General features: G+C 43.5%; 1 protein-coding gene across 15 annotated transcripts in view; it reads right to left on the bottom strand.

Annotated features, from left to right (window-relative positions):
• KIF21B (kinesin family member 21B) overlaps positions 1 to 19,180 on the bottom strand; it is a 463,280-nt gene that overhangs the window by 163,783 nt on the left and 280,317 nt on the right. For all 15 annotated transcript variants that reach the window (XR_012688103.1, XR_012688104.1, XM_075195637.1 and 12 more), the window contains 2 exons: positions 12,418 to 12,478; positions 10,235 to 10,292 (listed from right to left, as the gene is read on the bottom strand). Coding sequence is in view for 13 of the 15 variants with exons in the window: in XM_075195637.1 (XP_075051738.1) it covers positions 10,235 to 10,292; positions 12,418 to 12,478 (119 nt within the window). In the remaining 2 variants the exon portion in view is untranslated. The remainder of the gene's footprint in view (positions 1 to 10,234; positions 10,293 to 12,417; positions 12,479 to 19,180) is intronic.

Raw genomic sequence — 19,180 nt, 5'->3', positions numbered from 1 at the left:
GGATAGGTGAAGCAGCGGTCTAGCAGGTGCAGCGCACAGGTGAGTAGACCAACAGGGACACGAATTCACAGGAGTCAGCAACACGTGGAACTGGACTCATAGGAGGCCCAGGAGAATGGAGATGATCCAGCAGAGGGTAGTAGATGAGATACAAATCAAATGCTGACAGGAGGGTAGAGACCAGTGGAACACGTGAAGGCGTGGAGAGTGGATCAGCAGGAGATGGAGGATAGCGCTGACCACAGCAGCAGGACTCAGCGACACACGGAGGTAACCAGTAGCAACCACAGGAACCAACAGCGATGGGAAACAGGAGTGCAGCGCAGGGCAGGAGCTGTTGATCACGAAGTGTAGCAGATGGTAATGAAAGCGGCAGGCTCGAGGAAGTCACAGCAAAGATGAGATGAGACTGTAGTGCACGGAGGCAGCGGATAGTATTCAGCTGGCAGTCACGATGTTTAACACAGGCGAGTTGAAAGCAGGAGACTGTAGTGCACGGAGGCAGCGGATAGTATTCAGCTGGCAGTCACGATGATGAACACAGGCGAGCTGCAAGCAGGAGACTGTAGTGCACGGAGGCAGCGGATAGTAATCAGCAAACAGACTTGATGAGAAGCAGGTGAGTGAAGTAAAAGCTGGAGTGCACGGAGGCAGCGGATAGCAATGAGCAAACAGTCACATAGATGTAAAATAACGTAGAAGTGGTTAGAAGACTGTAGTGCACGGAGGCAGCGGATAGGAATCAGCAAACAGTCATGATGATACAGTTGATGGTAGAAGTGGTATGGAACCACAGTAGTAGAAGTGGTTTGGAAACCACAGGAATCAGCAGCACTGAATACACAAGTAATACAGGAACACCTTCAGAGACTCATGAGGAATGAGACTCCAAGATCAGGCAACGTGGTGTTGACCACGGGTGCTTAATATAGGGAGGTTGCCTGATCTGCCAATTGAGTTAAAGGGGTATACACTGAAGTATAGAAAAGGGCTGCGCATGCGCAGACCCTCAGGATGGTGGACGACCACGGTTCCTAAATGTCCGGGAAGAGGCACTCACGGTCCGGTGAGTGACACAGACCTCGGCTGGTGATGAATTCGAGGTTAGTCGTATTGCGAACTCTTGCATTCTTCATGGTCATCATCAGTGTCACGGGCACTAGGAGTCTTGCCCAGGATTTCACAAGATGACTGGGCTTACCAGAGTCGTGAAGTTCACACAACGGTCCTCTGGTAGCGGGGTTACTAGCGCAACAAATATCACAGCAGATGGAGAGAGAATGCCAATAAATAATAGGAAAGTCAATGACTTGCAGCAATCTTTGGTCAATTAATCAGAGACTAGCTGATATAGTGGAAAGGTAGATTTGAACACGGAGATCAGGATGGACGTGAGTAGATGCAGGGAGGTAGCAGGGAAGTCAGTGGTCTGCATACAGCAAGTTGTACCACTGCTTATGGTGAAGAGACTTGTCCAGGTGCAGGTAGGTAGCGGGGAAGTCAGTGGTCTGCGTATAGCACGTTGTACCACTGCTTATGGTGAGAAGACTTGTCCAGGTGCAGGTAGGTAGCGGGGAAGTCAGTGGTCTGCATATAGCAAGTTGTACCACTGCTTAATAGGTGAGGATGTGTACAAGTGTTGATGAGTGGAAGCATACAAAGATAATAGGATGCAGACACTGAGAGCACAGAGGAACTTGATCCCAATAGGTATGCAGCGTATCCAACAAAGTCTATATAACGGTATGTGTGGCGCTGCTTGGTAGAGACTTGCTCAGCACAGATATGCAGGCCAATAATGGATAGTCAATCACAGTTAAGCATATAACGACTGAGTAGTACGGTTAATTCCAAACAGGTATGCAGCGTAACAATAACAGTCTATAGCGGGTATGGATACCGCTGCTGAGCGTGGAAACTTGTCCTAGCAGATATGCAGAGTAAACGTAGAAAGTCAATAACAGATAGGCATACCGCTATTCAGTAGAACAGTCTGTCCACAGGGAGATGCAGGAACTGCAGAGACGCTGGACGGCAGAGACGAGTGTAAGAACCACAGGTGAGTAGATCCGGTAATCAGAGTCCAGCTGAGGACACAAGCAGGAAACAGGAGACTGTAGCAGGTATGGAAACCAGCGATGAGTAGCACAGGGAATCCACAGGAACTGAAAACACTAGTAGTACACAGGAGATAGTAGCGGGTATGGAAACTAGCGATGAGTAGATCAGGAATCAGCAGGAAACTGAAGACACTAGTAGAACACAAGGGACACCTTCAGAGACTCACAGGGAATGAGACTCCAAGATCAGGCAATGAGGTAATGCACACAGGTGCCTTAAATAGGGAGTTGCCTGATCAACCAATTTGGATTAAAAGCAACAGTCACAAGAGTTCTTGGGAGCTGCACATGCGCAGACCATCAGGATGGCGGACGGCCACGGTTTAGGATAGGTGCCGGCAGGAAGGCTAGGGAGCCACGCACCAGCGCAGAGGCACTCACGGTCCGGTGAGTGACAGTACCCCCCTTTTAAAGGTGGGAACAGAACACATGGAGCCGGGTTTGCCCGGATTCTGGGAATAGAATTTTTTCAGGAGAGCTGGAGCGTTGAGATCATCAGCTCGGATCCAGGAACGCTCCTCTGGGCCAAAGCCCTTCCAGTGCACAAGGAAACGAAGAACTCCTCGCGAAATGTCGTCCAGATAGACGACGACACAGACATACAGCAAGTCCCGGAAGATCTCATTCACGAAACCCTGGAAGACAGCGGGGGCGTTACACAACCCGAAGGGCATAACAAGATATTCATAATGGCCATCCCTGGTGTTAAAAGCTGTCTCCAATTCGTTTCCAGGCTTGATCCGGATTAAATTATAGGCACCTCGAAGATCCAACTTGGTAAAGATCCGGGCTCCCTTAATGCGATCGAAAAGTTCAGCAAATAACGGAATAGGGTACCGATTTTTGATGGTAATGGCATGGAGTCCACGAAAATCTATACAGGGACGTAATGATCCATCTTTCTTCTTTAAGAAAAAGAACCCCGCTCCAGCGGGAGAGGTAGAAGGTCGGATAAATCCTCGCTTAAGGTTCTCCTTAATATACTCAGATGTTGCTTGAGTCTCAGGTAATGAAAGTGGATACACACGGCCCCTAGGAGGACTCTTGCCAGGTTGTAAGTCAATCGGACAATCCCATGCCCGATGAGGAGGAAGGCATTCTGACTGAACCTTATCGAACATATCCGCAAAGGAAGCATACTGAGGAGGGAGGCCCGGTGGACATGGTGAAATGGACGACTGCTGTATTTTGAGTGGAACAACTTGAGAGAGACAACGATGACGACATTCGGGACCCCAGGAAGTGACTTGAGGAGTGTTCCAGTCAATCTGAGGGGAATGAAGTTGAAGCCATGGAAGGCCTAGTAGGATGGGACTGGTAGTAACAGGAAGGATCAATAAAGAATTTTTTTCTTGGTGTAAGGCTCCAATTTGAAGAGTCAGTGGAGACGTACTTTGAGTGATGAGACCATTAATTATACGTGATCCATCAATAGCAGTAACGGCAATGGGAACCTTTAAGGAAATCAATGGTAGAGACCATTGATTCACCAGGGAACTAGAGATATAGATTCTGGAGCTGCTGGAAATTTTAAGTGCTTGAGAGACAAAGGATTTGGTAGCAAAGGAAACGGTGACATCAAAAGCACAAGCTTTCACATTCATAGAACATGGAGAGGACTCCAGGGACCCTAACCTTACCTCTCCAGAACTGGTTAGGGCCTGGCATTTCCCGACTTCCTAGGACATGAGTTCAGCATGTGAGTAGAGTCAACGCAATAGATACAGAGTCTATTTTTCACTCTTCGTTCTCTCTCCTCAGATGTCAGTTTAGAGCGACCTAGCTCCATAGGTTGGAGGTGGAGAATGACGAACTTGAGATAATGAGCGAAGAGGCGCTTTGCAGGAAGTTATTCTCTCGGAATCTCTCTCACGAAATCTCATGTCTACACGATGGCAAAGGGAAATCAAATCATCCAAGGAGGAGGGTAACTCTTGAGAGGTCAGTGCGTCTTTAATTTTATCGGAAAGCCCCTGCCAGAAGACGGCGATCAGTGCCTCAGTGTTCCACTGAAGTTCAGAGGCAAGTATCCGAAATTGAATGACATACTGAGCCACAGTCCGAGATCCTTGGCGTAGTCGGAGAATACTGAAAGCTGCAGAGATAACACGACCAGGTTCGTCAAAAATACTCCGAAACGTAGAAATAAACCAGGCACTATCTTGCAATAAAGGGTCATTTCTTTCCCACAGAGGGGAGGCCCATGCGAGAGCCTGTCCGGAAAACAAAGCGATGAGGTAGGCCACTTTGGAACGATGAGTAGAGAAGTTATGAGGTTGAAGTTCAAAATGAACGGAGCATTGATTAAGAAAGCCCCTACAGCTTTTGGGGTCTCCATCATATTTAGAAGGAGTAGGCAGGTGTAGCGTGGAAGCGATGGACACCTGGGATGGCACTGGGGAAGGAGATGGAGATACTGGAAGATCAACGGTTGCTGCTACATTTTGCACAGGGGTTCCTTGGGAGGCTAAAGCCTGACAATATTGCAACAACTGTTGTTGGCGAACATCTTGTTGTTCGATTCGGGTGACCAGATACTGCAGCATCTCTTTAGCTGTTGGTTCCGATCCTGGGTCTGTCATGGCCTGATCTTACTGTCACGGGCACTAGGAGTCTTGCCCAGGATTTCACCAGATGACTGGGCTTACCAGAGTAGTGAAGTTCACACAACGGTCCTCTGGTAGCGGGGTGACTAGCGGAACAAATATCACAGCAGATGGAGAGAGAATGCCAATAAATAATAGGAAAGTCAGTGACTTGCAGCAATCTTTGGTCAATGAATCAGCGACTAGCTGATATAGTGGAAAGGTGGATTTGAACACGGAGATCAGGATGGACGTGAGTAGATGCAGGGAGGTAGCAGGGAAGTCAGTGGTCTGCGTACAGCAAGTTGTACCACTGCTTATGGTGAAGAGACTTGTCCAGGTGCAGGTAGGTAGCGGGGAAGTCGGTGGTCTGCATATAGCAAGTTGTACCACTGCTTATGGTGAGAAGACTTGTCCAGGTGCAGGTAGGTAGGTAGCGGGGAAGTCAGTGGTCTGCGTATAGCAAGTTGTACCACTGCTTATGGTGAGAAGACTTGTCCAGGTGCAGGTAGGTAGCGGGGAAGTCAGTGGTCTGCGTATAGCAAATTGTACCACTGCTTAATAGGTGAGGATGTGTACAAGTGTTGATGAGTGGAAGCATACAAAGATAATAGGATGCAGACACTGAGAGCACAGAGGAACTTGATCCCAATAGGTATGCAGCGTATCCAACAAAGTCTATATAACGGTATGTGTGGCGCTGCTTGGTAGAGACTTGCTCAGCACAGATATGCAGGCTAATAATGGATAGTCAATCACAGTTAAGCATATAACGACTGAGTAGTACGGTTAATTCCAAACAGGTATGCAGCGTAACAATAACAGTCTATAGCGGGTATGGATACCGCTGCTGAGCGTGGATACTTGTCCTAGCGGATATGCAGAGTAAACGGAGAAAGTCAATAACAGATAGGCATACCGCTATTCAGTAGAACAGTCTGTCCACAGGGAGATGCATGAACTGCAGAGACGCTGGACGGCAAAGACGAGTGTAGGAACCACAGGTGAGTAGATCCGGTAATCAGAGTCCAGCTGAGGACACAGGCAGGAAACAGAAGACTGTAGCAGGTATGGAAACCAGCGATGAGTGGCACAGGGAATCCACAGGAACTGAAGACACTAGTAGTACACAGGAGATAGTAGCGGGTATGGAAACCAGCGATGAGTAGATCAGGAATCAGCAGGAAACTGAAGACACTAGTAGAACTCAATGGACACCTTCAGAGACTCACAGGGAATGAGACTCCAAGATCAGGCAATGAGGTAATGCACACAGGTGCCTTAAATAGGGAGTTGCCTGATCAACCAATTTGGATTAAAAGCAACAGTCACAAGAGTTCTTGGGAGCTGCGCATGCGCAGACCATCAGGATGGCGGATGGCCGCGGTTTAGGATAGGTGCCGGCAGAAAGGCTAGGGAGCCACGCACCTTCGCAGAGGCACTCACGGTCCGGTGAGTGACAATCAGTTTCTGGTTCATTGGAAGGGCTTTGGCCCTGAACAGAGATCGTGGTCCACTCCTGTTGAGGCAGTTTCTCAAAGAAAGGTCTACGCTTTCTGCGAGATGGAAAAGTGGAGGGGTACTGTCAGGTGCCATCCTTTTGTCTCCTCTCCTACACAGGGGCGGGCGCCTGCTTATGGCTCGCTTCTCGCATCTGGTTGCCGAGCAACCAGACGCACTTCCTCCTCAGCCTCACCCAGCAGTAAGGCGCATGCGCATCCCATTGCTAAGCAACGGGACGCTACTCTAGGTCCCAGATGCGGCTTTCCACATCACCGCTGCCGGGAATCAGCCCTCTTCCTGTCTCTATATATTCTGGACTCTGGCACCAAACAGGTGCCAGAGTATTGGGTCCCCCTGCTCCTGCGCTTCCAGTTTGCCTCTTGTGTTCTGATTGATTCCAGTGTTTGACCCGGCTTTGTTTTTTGACCTGCTCGTGTTTTCTCCCTTTGGCTGATCCCTTGCTCCCTGATTCTAGTGTTTGCCCCGGATTGTTGACTACGTTTACGGATTCTCCCTCGGAACCTTCATGTTCCTGTGTGGTTTGACCCGGATTGCCTGACACCTCTTCCATCTACGCCTCGCTGATTACTCACTTTGAGGACCGCGACCTGCGTGTCTCCCGTAGCTAAGCCCATACTCCCTTGCGGGGGTCCCTGGCGAAGTCCTGGGACACGTTAGACTCCGCACCTCCCTGTTGAGTAGCGCTAAAATCAGCAAGCAACCCCTCATGGTTCCTAAGTACGTGACAGTTTTGTGCTGGTTTGTTAGGTTGTTCTGGATATATATATAGTTTTGTGTTTGTTAGGTTATTTGAATTGAACAGTTATAAGGTGTAACTGCTTAATATGGAGTTTGTTCTTAAGTTTTGGTCAGTATGTGTGGATTTTAAATGGTAGCATTTGTGTTTGTTGCAAAAGATATTTGGCATAAATTTCTTTTGTGTAATATGCCTTGCTGGCTCTCACTAAATAGATGTCTTTTGTGTAAAATAGATATTTGCGGTGGACTTACACGTATATTACTAGAGTTTTCAGAACTGGACTGTGTTCCTTGGTTATAAATTAGGACATTACAAGCATATGTGGCAAACATGTGCTAGTAAGATGTAACAGCATAGTATGAGGTCGGTCATTTTAAGTATTGTGAACTGTCTTCCCTGGGCAGGGAAAACAAACTGGTCGTTTCAAGAAAGCAAGACATAAGTACAGCTTGTGGAGGCTTAAGTGAACCTTTAAAGGTTAACATCACCCATGGAGAAAACCTAACTCAGAGTGATTTGTACCTGCATTCTCTGATGCTGAATTATCTTTCATGCGTTATTTATGTGAGTGTAAACTCTGTTATTTTATTAATAAACATAAGTGTGACGTACTTTCTATTGTCATCCCCTCTTTTAATATGTGATGTGGGACTCATCCCACCAACATTACCACTGAGCACACATTAGGAAGATTTCAATCAACTATACTGAGGACACTGAAGCAGTCTAATTAAGAGATACATCTTCAGCATCATGCTCAAAAAGCCTCATCCACGGCTACTTGAGAGACCCCAACCTTCCAGCACAGAATTACAACAGCTAATCAACTAAAGGACATCCAAATGTGAGTGATTTTTCATACCAACTTCATTTACAATTCCATGAACATACATCACCATGTATTTTCCCTCTGTGTTTTGATTTCCACATATGTACCATGGGGTATTCATCTGAATTTAAAGTGGCAATGTCGGGTTAAGTGTTTAAACACTTAACCTGCGGGGGCCCGACATTGCCAATTTAAATTCAGATAAATACAAGTCGCGGTCAGCATTCGGGTCCATCGGTCATCTGCAGAGTCGCTTTAAAGGTAAGTCTATAAATATTAACATCGCTTTTTAAAAATTGGGGGTTTTTTTTGTAGGTGAAGTGGTTGTCAGAATAGTGGTAATCGCATTAACGATTACCACCGGTACCATGAGGCCATATAGTATACCATCTGGAAGGACACTTCAAGCATACAGTTTGGGACATACACCTAAGGAGCAAGACTACCTCACTGGAGTATTACTTTAGAGCCACTGTGACTCTCAGGATCACTGATTGACATTTAGACATTTAGTTAACATTCCTGCAGCCTGAACCTACACTTAGTGATTGTAGTAATCATAGCACTTGAGTTTTATTGTATTCCATATACATTTATCTGCATTTGTACTATAAGGGCTTGGATAGCACTTACCTCCAGCTGCTTTCACTGCTACACCCCGTCCCAGCCCTAAGGTACTGAGTGCGGATACCCCACCCCCCTTTTGCCAAAATGTTATAGCAGATTATTTCAGCCGAAACCAAGTTCATTAAGGAGAATTGACTGTGCATCAGGACATCTATCAATTACTGACAAAAAAGGTTGTTCTTCCCCAAAGTGACTTAAAGGTAACAGATCAAAACACCAAGATAGCCAAGTTTCTCTCTCACCACAAAGTTCCAGGGGTAGTGGGGATAGAAGCCCTGTCAATCACGTGGACCTTTCAGCTAGGATATGTCTTCTCTGTGTTTCCCCTAACTGCTCGCGCCCTAAATAGTATAAAAAAAGAAAAGGCAAAAGTCATAGCAATTTCTTCCATTTTGGCTACTGTTCACATGGTTCCCAGTAGCCTGGAAGATGCTGTTAGAACAACCTTAGCCTCTATCTCTTTGACCAGATTTTCTACACAAAGGGTCAATTCTCCATCCAAATCTAGAGGTGCTAGTCTTGATGGCATGGTTTGATCAGTCACTGATGAAATAGAATGCAATCTCAGAAAAGTTATTGACATACTCCTGGAGGCAAGGGAGGAGTAACATAACTCTGTGTATAATTTAGTGTCTTTTTGGACACTAAATTAGCTTCGGAAGATCTTATCATCAGATTTTTTCAAGCAGTGAAGAGGATATGTCACAGTATGTAGGCCTTTGTAGCATCATAGGATCTCAAGTTGTCAATCATCAATGTTGATATATGTTCCCTTTAAAACATTTCAAGATGTTTCCCTAAGGTGGCTCACAATGAAGGTTGTGTTTCTTCTGGAAATTACCTCTGCTCAATGATCTTGGAGAACTGTAGGCTTTATGGTAAAAAGAACCCTTTTTGAATATCTATACGGACAAGGTTTTACTAAGGACTAATCCAGACATCTTACCTAAAATAGTGTTTTCCTAACATACTAAACAGAAGATTAGACGTCCAACCTTATTTTTGCAGCCAATTAATAACAAAGGAAGGCATAAACTCTAAATACCTATCCATAGCAAAAGAACTTAGGAACACTGAACTATTTTTGATTCTGACAGGACCTCTAAATGGTATGCCCCATCCAAAGAGACCATCTCGACATAGATTAGTGAAGTTACTGCACAGATGTACAAGAGCAATGGATGTATGGTGCTAGAAATACTGAAGGCTCACTGGATTAGAGCAGCAGCAACCTCTTGGGCACGTAAGGCTTAGGCCTCAAAATCAGATCTTTGCAAAGCTTTGGGGTTCTCATCTATTAATACCTTCTGCTGATGTACAGTTTAAGAGACACATTTTTCACACACCTACTGAATACATTTGTAAATATATTGTTTTTATGTTTTTTTTGTAGCCATTCCTATTGCTATTGCTTGGGTATATCCCATTGTTAAGGCAGTCATGGAGGACTGAAGAGGAAAGAAGTGAATTACATTTACTGTTAATTCCTTTTCATCAAAATACTCCATGGCAGCCTTATATTCCCACACATGAAGTCTGCTATGTTTATATATATTTTTTGGAACAGCTTGCGAAGTCTTTCGACGATACCAGGGAAGAGGAGAAGCTCCACTATATATGGAGGCTGTTTTATTTCCTGTCTCTATCTAAATCCATGGTGCATTTTGAAGAAAAGGAATTAATGTTAATTGTAATTTGCTTCTTTATGAACCAGTTGTAAAGTGTTACGGAATATGCTGTTGCTATATAAATAAATGTTAATAAATAGATAAAATAATAAATAACTACTGCTTGAATATATAGCTTTTACCTTCCATTTAAAGTCATCATGACTATTTGATGCTTTCATTGCAAAGGAAAGAGAGGCACTGGAAGAAAAACAGATTTTTTTTTACACCATTTATGTATTATCCTGTACAGGGACAATAGAGTTTCCTTTATTTCAAGTGTCACAGTTCTACATTATAAGTATTTATTTGCCTTGGTTCAAATGTTCTTTCTCTATACAATAGGGACACTACAATTATATGACATGGCTACCTCACAATGAGAGCGTGCCCACATCCCCCTGGGATGTACCTATTGCCTATGAAGTTGCCTATGAAGTATTGCCTATGAATTGCCTTTTAGGCCACCCCTAATCCCACTGCCCTGTTAACAACCCTGCATTTCCACTTGCACCAGTGGCAGGTGCTCGCCACTGTGAGCGGGACATTCCTTCCAACTTTCCCGGTAGTCGGGATAAAAGTCCTGGCTGTTGGGGCAATGCGACAGTCCCCAGAATTGGGATTGTCTCGCCTATATCGGGACAGTTGGGAAGTGTGGAGTGACCAAAGATCAACTGCTTTCTCTGATGCTGTAACAATGTCCCTGTTTTGCACTTCAAAAAGGCTTAATGATCCTGCTAGATCATTCCTCTAAAAACAGATTAATATGCATCTCTGGCATCACATATCAAATGCCCCATTCAACCCATAATTATCAAAGCCTGTCCTTCATTGGAGGCCATTTTTAAAGCGCAAAATGGCCCGTAGTGCAAAATAAGCTTTGGCCCTGGCATATGCCTAGATTTCCAACGAAGAGCATGGATTTGTGGAGCAAGATAGAGATGTCTGTTGAGAAGCAGTTTGCACAGATTGAGGGGAGGAGTTGGGTGTAGTGACTAAATTCTTTACTAAGTATGGAGTAGTGTACATCCTTCATTGGACAAGTACAAAAGAAACATTTCATTTTGCGGAGGAAGGTTATTGAAATAAGATAAAGCGGTAGAGAAGGCACATTTTAGTGGTGGACTTGAACTTTGGACTTGCTCAGAGTTGGTGGCTTTAGGGTCTTGTCCTACACTTTCATTTTGGTTCCATTTTGTAACTCATATTGCACTTTAAAGAGGGTACATTTCTAAACACACTCTGAACAATGTAATTAAGAGCTACACCCACAAAAAAAATGATACATGCAATTAAACCAGTCCCACTGTTCCCTCACTTTCATGATTAATTCAAGCCAAATAAGGTTAAACCAAAGTGTTTTAAGAGAAAGCCGTAAAATTTAAGCTTAATGAAAGGTGTGGATCTAAAGTGGTACTAGGTTATACTTTATGTACACTCCTGCATAATGTGGCTTTTCAGATATTTCCACCTCTCTGCTACATTTAGCTTGTACAAGCATATCCTGAGAGTAGAGAACAGTTGTGCACCTTGATGTGCACAGGTTGGACCAAAGAGATGCATGGGTATAAAATGATAGTACTTTGAGCTGTACCCTTTGTAAATAACTTCCAAAAAAATGTGTTCATTCCGCAATCAATTTCTATGCTTGTAATACAAGCACAAAGGTAATAGGTATAAGTGACTATGCCAGTGAAAGGCAACCTGAGGGCAAGGGCAGCCCTCTAGTCTTCAAAAGGGCTGCACATTACCCTTCATCTCAATAACACGTATCTGTAAAAACATATCAGCAGGCATTTGAAAGAAATTGTACAAGCTATAACAAACAATTCTGACAATAAAGCAGGAATGAGCCAGAGCCTCAGGTGAAGACTTGGAGGGCCGCATGTTGGCCATCACTGCCCACTGTTGGGCAGGACGGTGGCTAAGTGGTTAGCACTTCTGCCTTACAGCACTGGGGTCATGAGTTCAATTCCTGACCATGGCCTTATCTGTGAGGAATTTGTATGTTCTCCCTGTGTTTGCGTGGGTTTCCTCCGGGTGCTCCGGTTTCCTCCCACACTCCAAAAACATACTAATAGGTTAATTGGCTGCTATCAAAATTGACCCTAGTCTCTATCTCTCTCTCTTTGTCTTCTGTGTGTGTATGTTAGGGAATTTAGACTGTAAGCTCCAATTGGGCAGGGACTGATGTGAATGAGTTCTCTGTACAGCGCTGCGGAATCAGTGGCGCTATATAAATAAATGGTGATGATGATGATGATCACTGGACTATGCTCTATGCCTCCACAATTCATAAATATAGACTGTTCATTAACACACCTACCTTCCATCTGATATTTGACTAAGTTCTGACACCTCCTCATCTGTGCTGGCATATCCATTCTCTGTAACATAAGGAGTCATTTCTTATTTTGAGCTAGAAAACATTGGTTAAGTTAAAAAAATAATTTGGTGTGCTAGAAAGTAACAAGAAATGGTGGGCTTAATTTAGAGTTTAACTCATTTTGCTCTCCAAATGTACAGGTAAAGAATCTGCTACAAAACAAGTGTACGTATGTGTGTATGTGGAGTCAAACCTATCTTCAGATAAGTCCAAAAAAGCATTATTTATGCATAAGCGTAGACAGTGATAGTAGTAAATGTGAAAGATGCATTACCCTATTTGTACAAAATATAACAATCTAATGAAGTATTATATACATAAAAGAGCATTGTACATTGATGGTGTTGTCAATAAATGCAAAGTCGCATTTCCATATAACAAATAATTTTAAAAAACACCCCTATATACATTGCTTGCCCTTTTAAAAATTAAATGGGAATCTTCTTTTCTGCAATGGTTCAAATGGAAATGACAAATAAGTAATCAAAAAAGACGTTTGAGAACTTGATATTATATAGGCACAAAACTAATGAATTAAGTTCTATCAGCTGAATAGGTAAAAAGGACAATCTGAGATACACCTCCCAAGTGGCATATCTTCTGATGCATCGAAGCATAATATTATATTGCATCTCCACGGCAGCACTCTACATTTATATGAACACAACCTTACTGTACCTAACTAACGTTTGTACCCCCCATGCTTCTCCAGACGCAAGAGGCCACAAGTCTAAGATACGTATAAATTCAGATACGGACGCATTTTGGTGCGCATGCACAGTAATGAATGCATATACGAGGTATGTCTATTAAATAACGAGACTGTGATTCCACCCAGTAAACAAAGCAGTCAGAGCCGGTTATAACTGCATACAACGTAACCTTGAACATGTCTGAACCTGCATGACAAGCTGCAACACTCTATGACGTTCAGTTGATTGTGAGTCTCCATTTAGTTTGGTTTTGTTTTCCGTAGAGTGCCGAAAAAATGCTAAGTTTAAAAGTTGAACTACGTGTCAATTTGAAACTTTTAGTAAAATTGCACAAAGTACCAACAGAATGACACAGATCCAAACCTGTTTCATAAAGTAATCACTTGTGATGAGACCTGGATCTTCCAGTACGATCCTGAAACCAAAAGACAGTCAATGCACTGGAAAGCACCGTCGTCACCAAGAATGAAAAAATTTGTCAAAGCAAGTCATAATGTAAAGCAATGCTCATTGTTTTTTTTCAATATAAAGGGTGTAATTTTGGAAAAATGGGTTCCAGAAGGCACAACAGTTAATCAGCATTATTATAAGGACGTTTTGAAAAAGCTGAAAGAGTCAGAAAGAAACTGCCGCAACTGTGGAAGAATGGTTTCTTTCTTCACCAGGACAATGTGCCTGCTCACACAGCATTTTCTGTGAAGCAGTTTTTGACCGACAAACACATTACTACACTTGAATATCCTCCATATTCGTCCGATTTAGCATCTTGCGATTATTATCTTTTCCCAAAAGTTAAATCAGTGCTTAAAGGGACACATTTTGAGTCAGTTGATTCTGTAAAGAAGAAAACGGCAGATATGTTGTAACAAGTGACAGAAATTGATTTGCTCCATGCCTACGACCAGTGGAAAACAAGACTACAGCGATGTATTAGTGCAAATGGGGAGTATATTGAAGCGGACAAACATTACTTTTGTAATACCAATAAATAAAGGTGAGTTATTTATTCAGTCTTGTTATTTAATAGACATACCTCATATGTATGCCACCAAATTTTGAATGAGGCCCTGTGAGTGTATTCAGGCCTGTAAATAAGTTCTGACAAACCACTGCAATCTATAGTAGGGGAGAGGAAAAAAAAAGAGGAGAAGGATGTAAACTGGAGAGCATGTGGGTCATGTGTATGTGTGTGTTTCTGTATATGTATCTGTTAGGCATGAGCAGGCTCGGATTTCGCTAATCTGAGCCCTCCCGAACAGTGCGGATCCGACGGGATCCGAGCACTGTTCGGATATGTCCGGCGGCGAAAATAATGAAAAACGAGGCTATGACATCCAAGTCTCGCGTCGGATCTCGCGAGACTCGGATGTCATAAATTCCCAGCTTGCGGCCGCCATCTTCATTCTGGCTGAGATCTGGGAAGAGGGAGGTAGTAGTGTAGTGGTGCTCCTGTGTCCTGCTTAATCCAGTGGTTAGTTAGTTTCTCCTGTGCTCTGTCATGTTCATCAGTCCAGTGGTGCTTTTGTCCTGTGCTCTGTGCTGCTGAGTCCAGTGGTGCTTTGGCCAGTGCTCTGTCCTGCTGAGTCCTGTGGTGCTTTTGTCCTGTGCTCTGTCCTGCTGAGTCCAGTGGTGCTTTGGCAAGTGCTCTGTCCTGCTGAGTCCAGTGGTGCTTTTGTCCTGTGCTTTGTTCTGCTAAGTCCATAGTTATTTTAAAATTATTAAAAAATCATAAAAAAAAAATGTAAAAAAATAAAAAAAAAATCTAGAAAACGAATTAAAAAAATTTTAAAAAAAATTATACAAAAATAATTAACAAATATATAAAAAAATTCTTTAAAAAAGTATAAAAAAAATTCTAGTGCAATATATTCTTGCAGTACAGAAATATTAGTACTGCAATACCTACGTTCACTGTTCTTGCAGTCCAGAAATATTAGTACTGCAATATTTACCTACGTTCACTGTTCTTGCAGTCCAGAAATATTAGTACTGCTAAATTAAATTACGTTCACTGTTCTTGCAGTCCAGAAATATTAGTACTGCAATATTTACCTACGTTCACTGTTCTTGCAGTCCAGAAATATTAGTACTGCAATATTTACCTACGTTCACTGTTCTTGCAGTCCAGAAATATTAGTACCAGAGATTTAACTATAATGGAGTACAAAAATTTGGAGGATAAAGTAGGGAAAGATCAAAACCCACTTCCTCCTAATGCTGAAGCTGCTGCCACTAGTCATGACATAGACGATGAAATGCCATCAACATCGTCTGCCAAGGGCGATGCCCAATCTCCTAGTAGAGGGCATGTAAAATCCAAAAAGCCAAAGTTCACTAAAATTAGCAAAAAAAGAAAATTGAAATCATCTGAGGAGAAACGTAAACTTGCCAATATGCCATTTACGACACGGAGTGGCAAGGAACGGCTTAGGCCCTGGCCCGTGTTCATGACTAGTGGTTCAGCTTCACCCAAGGATCTAAGCCCTCCTCCTCCCCCCCCCTCTAAAAAAGGGACTTAAGCTGTCATCAACAACACAGCAAACAACTCTGCCTTCTAAAGAGATGGCATCACAAATCCTCAAGGCAAGACCGAGGGTGTTGGTGGTTGCGAAGTCTGACCTTCCCATCACTGTACGGGAAGAGGTGGCTCCTTCCACCATTTGCAGCACGCCCTCTGCATATGCTGGAAGGATCACCCACAGTCCAGTTACAGATTTGACTAATGAAGGTGTCAATGTTGTACACCGGGAGGAGGATATTGATGTAGCTGGCGCTGAGGAGGAACTTGACGAGGAGGATGCTGATGTGGTTATCTTAAATGAGGCACCAGAGGGGGAAACATTTGTTGTCCATGGGATGAAAAAGCCCATCGTCATGCCTGGTCAGAAGACCAAAAAATCCACCTCTTCGGTCTGGAGTTATTTTTATCCCAATCCGGACAACAAATGTATGGCCATATGTACCTTATGTAAAGCTCAAATAAGCAGAGGTAAGGATCTTGGCCACCTAGGGACATCCTCCCTTATACGTCACCTGAAGAACCTTCATAATTCAGTGTTTAGTTCAGGACCTGTGGCTAGGACCGTCAGCAGTCCAGGGACACCTAAATCCCTTGGTCCTGTTGTATACACACCACCAACACCCTCCTCGTCAATTTCTTCCACGATCTCCATCAGAGATAGTCCTGCAGGCCATGTCACCGGCATGACTGAGTCCTCTTCAATCCGGGATTCTTCCGGATGATCCTGCAGCGGTACGCCTACTACTGCCGCTGCTGCTGGTAGTCGGTCATCCTCCCAGAGGGGAAGTCGTAAGAACGCTACGTCTTTCACCAAACAGTTGACCGTCCAACAGTCGTTTGCCATGAGCACGAAGTACGACAGTAGTCATCCTATGGCAAAGCGGATAACTGCGGCCGCAACAGCTATTTTGGTGTTAGACGTGCGTCCGGTGTCCGCCATCAGGGGAGTCGGATTTAGACGGTTGATGGAGGTAGTGTGTCCCCGGTACCAAATCCTGTCGAGATTCCACTTCACTAGGCAGTCCAGAAATATTAGTACCAGAGATTAAACTACGTTCACTGTTCATGCAGTCCAGAAATATTAGTACCAGAGATTAAACTACGTTCACTGTTCCTGCAGTCCAGAAATATTAGTACCAGAGATTAAACTACGTTCACTGTTCCTGCAGTCCAGAAATATTAGTACCAGAGATTAAACTACGTTCACTGTTCCTGCAGTCCAGAAATATTAGTACCAGAGATTAAACTACGTTCACTGTTCCTGCAGTCCAGAAATATTAGTACCAGAGATTAAACTACGTTCACTGTTCCTGATTGGTTTGTTAAAGTGCGAATGTCCTATTTCAACAACATCAGGGTGGGTGGGAGGGCCCAAGGACAATTCCATCTTGCACCTCTAGCAAACTCTTGCAAACTGCCATCCTGTCTGCCACTGCAGTGCCACTCCTAGATGGGCCACGTGTTTGTGCCGCCCACTTGTGTCGCTTAGCTTAGACATCCAACTACCTCAGTGCAACCTTTTGGACTAAAAACAATATTGTGAGGTGTGAGGTGTTCAGAATAGACTGGAAATTAGTGGAAATGAATGTTATTGAGGTTAATAATAGTGTAGGAGTGAAAAAAAAAAACCAAAATATGGGTTTTAGCACTTTTTATGCTTTTTTTTAAAAAAAATCAGAACCCAAAACCCAAAATCAGAACCAAAACCTTTGTGGGGTGTTTTGGCAAAACAAATCAGAACCCAAAACCTCAAGCTAATCAGAACCCAAAACCCAAAACACCAAAAGTGGCCGGTGCACACCCCTAGTATCTGTATCTGTTAAGTAGTGAATCTGTGTCAGGGCAGGTGCTACCATTAGAATAACCTAGGCGGTTGCCTAGCGTACCAATGGTTATGAAGCACATAAAATACTGAATGGATGACATTATGTCTCACCGCCTACATCCAGTAGGGCGTCTACAAGACTGCTCCCATGCTGCTCCCCACTTATGGAATTCCCTACTACACCCAATCAGGCTTTCCCACAGCCTTCAAATCTGTAGAAGTTCTCTAAAAACCCATCTATTATTTAAATCTTACCTTATCTCTGATGACACTATGATACACCCTCACAGCTGTCCCAATCTCCACTCTAAGCCACACTTGCTCCTCTTGTTTCAGCTGTGCCCTCTTCCACTTAGAAGGTAAGCTGAGGTGAGCAGGGTCCTCCATATCCTTTGTTTTCACGTCTGTATTTATTTTGTCTGCCCTCTATGTTCTTGTCTTATATCCTGTTTTCCCTACTGTGTGGTGCTGCAGAGCATTGTGGCGTCTTACAAATCTACGATAATAATAATATACCAGCATTACCTCCATTTATTATACTGGCACAACATCTCACTAATTATCCCAACATTGTCCCCATTGATTACACCAGCACTGTCTCCATCAAACTTTTTGCCTAATGTACACCCGTGCTCTAATTACAGGAGAAATCAGCAGATGGGCAGCACGGTGGCTGAGTGGTTAGCACTTCTGCCTCACAGCGCTAGGGTCATGAGTTCAATTCCCGACCATGGCCTTATCTGTGAGGAGTTTGTATGTTCTCCCTGTGTTTGTGTGGGTTTCCTCCGGGTGCTCCGGTTTCCTCCCACACTCCAAAAACATACTAGTAGGTTAATTGGCTGCTATCAAAAATTGACCCTAGTCTCTCTCTCTCTCTCTCTATGTTTGTGTGTTAGGGAATTTAGACTGTAAGCTCCAATGGGGCGGGGACTGATGTGAATGAGTTCTCTGTACAGCGCTGCGGAATCAGTGGCGCTATGTAAATAAATGGTGATGATGATGATGATGAGATAGATTAACCCAAGACAGTGTACTTTTTTTTAAAATCAGTGTACAAGAAGTATGCTTAGTGATAGGCGTTGGGACAAAACGTTGGTTAGTCAGGGAAGGGAAGGATACCAACAGTTGGCTGAGTAAAAATGCATTTGCATAAAGGCATTCAGGCTAACAAAACAGTATTTTATTTTTTTTTGTTACTAGTTTACTAAAAATAAATTGTCCATCCACTCCTGCAACTCCAAGCATGCTGTTCCCAATGGTTTAAAGTTGAGCTGATCTAATGTTTTTTGTTCTGTATCACATTTCAATCTTGCCAGTGCAGGATAATTGTATGTCATGAATAACTAAACTGACAGTAAAAACAAAGTTTTGTTTTCTTTGTCACTTTCTATAAGTGGTACCAGATATAATTATTTAAAAGAGGAAATGATCTCTGGATTGGAATAGTATACTTAAACAATTGAATTATTATTATTTGTTAGGTTTTTGAGTTGGCTTCTTGGTCTGTGAAAAGATAATTGTTTATCTTTTCACAGAACAGGTCAGGGAGCTACAAGCAAAAAGCCGGCATTGAAACTACCGTAGTAATGGTATTTAAGCACACTATTACCGTAATAATGGTAATAGTGCGCAGGCCGCGTACTT

Source organism: Mixophyes fleayi, chromosome 2 (assembly GCF_038048845.1).
Source record: "Mixophyes fleayi isolate aMixFle1 chromosome 2, aMixFle1.hap1, whole genome shotgun sequence".
Lineage (NCBI taxonomy): Eukaryota > Metazoa > Chordata > Amphibia > Anura > Limnodynastidae > Mixophyes > Mixophyes fleayi.
The sequence above is the reverse complement of the archived record's forward strand: the minus strand, read 5'-3'. Positions and strand labels throughout refer to the sequence as shown.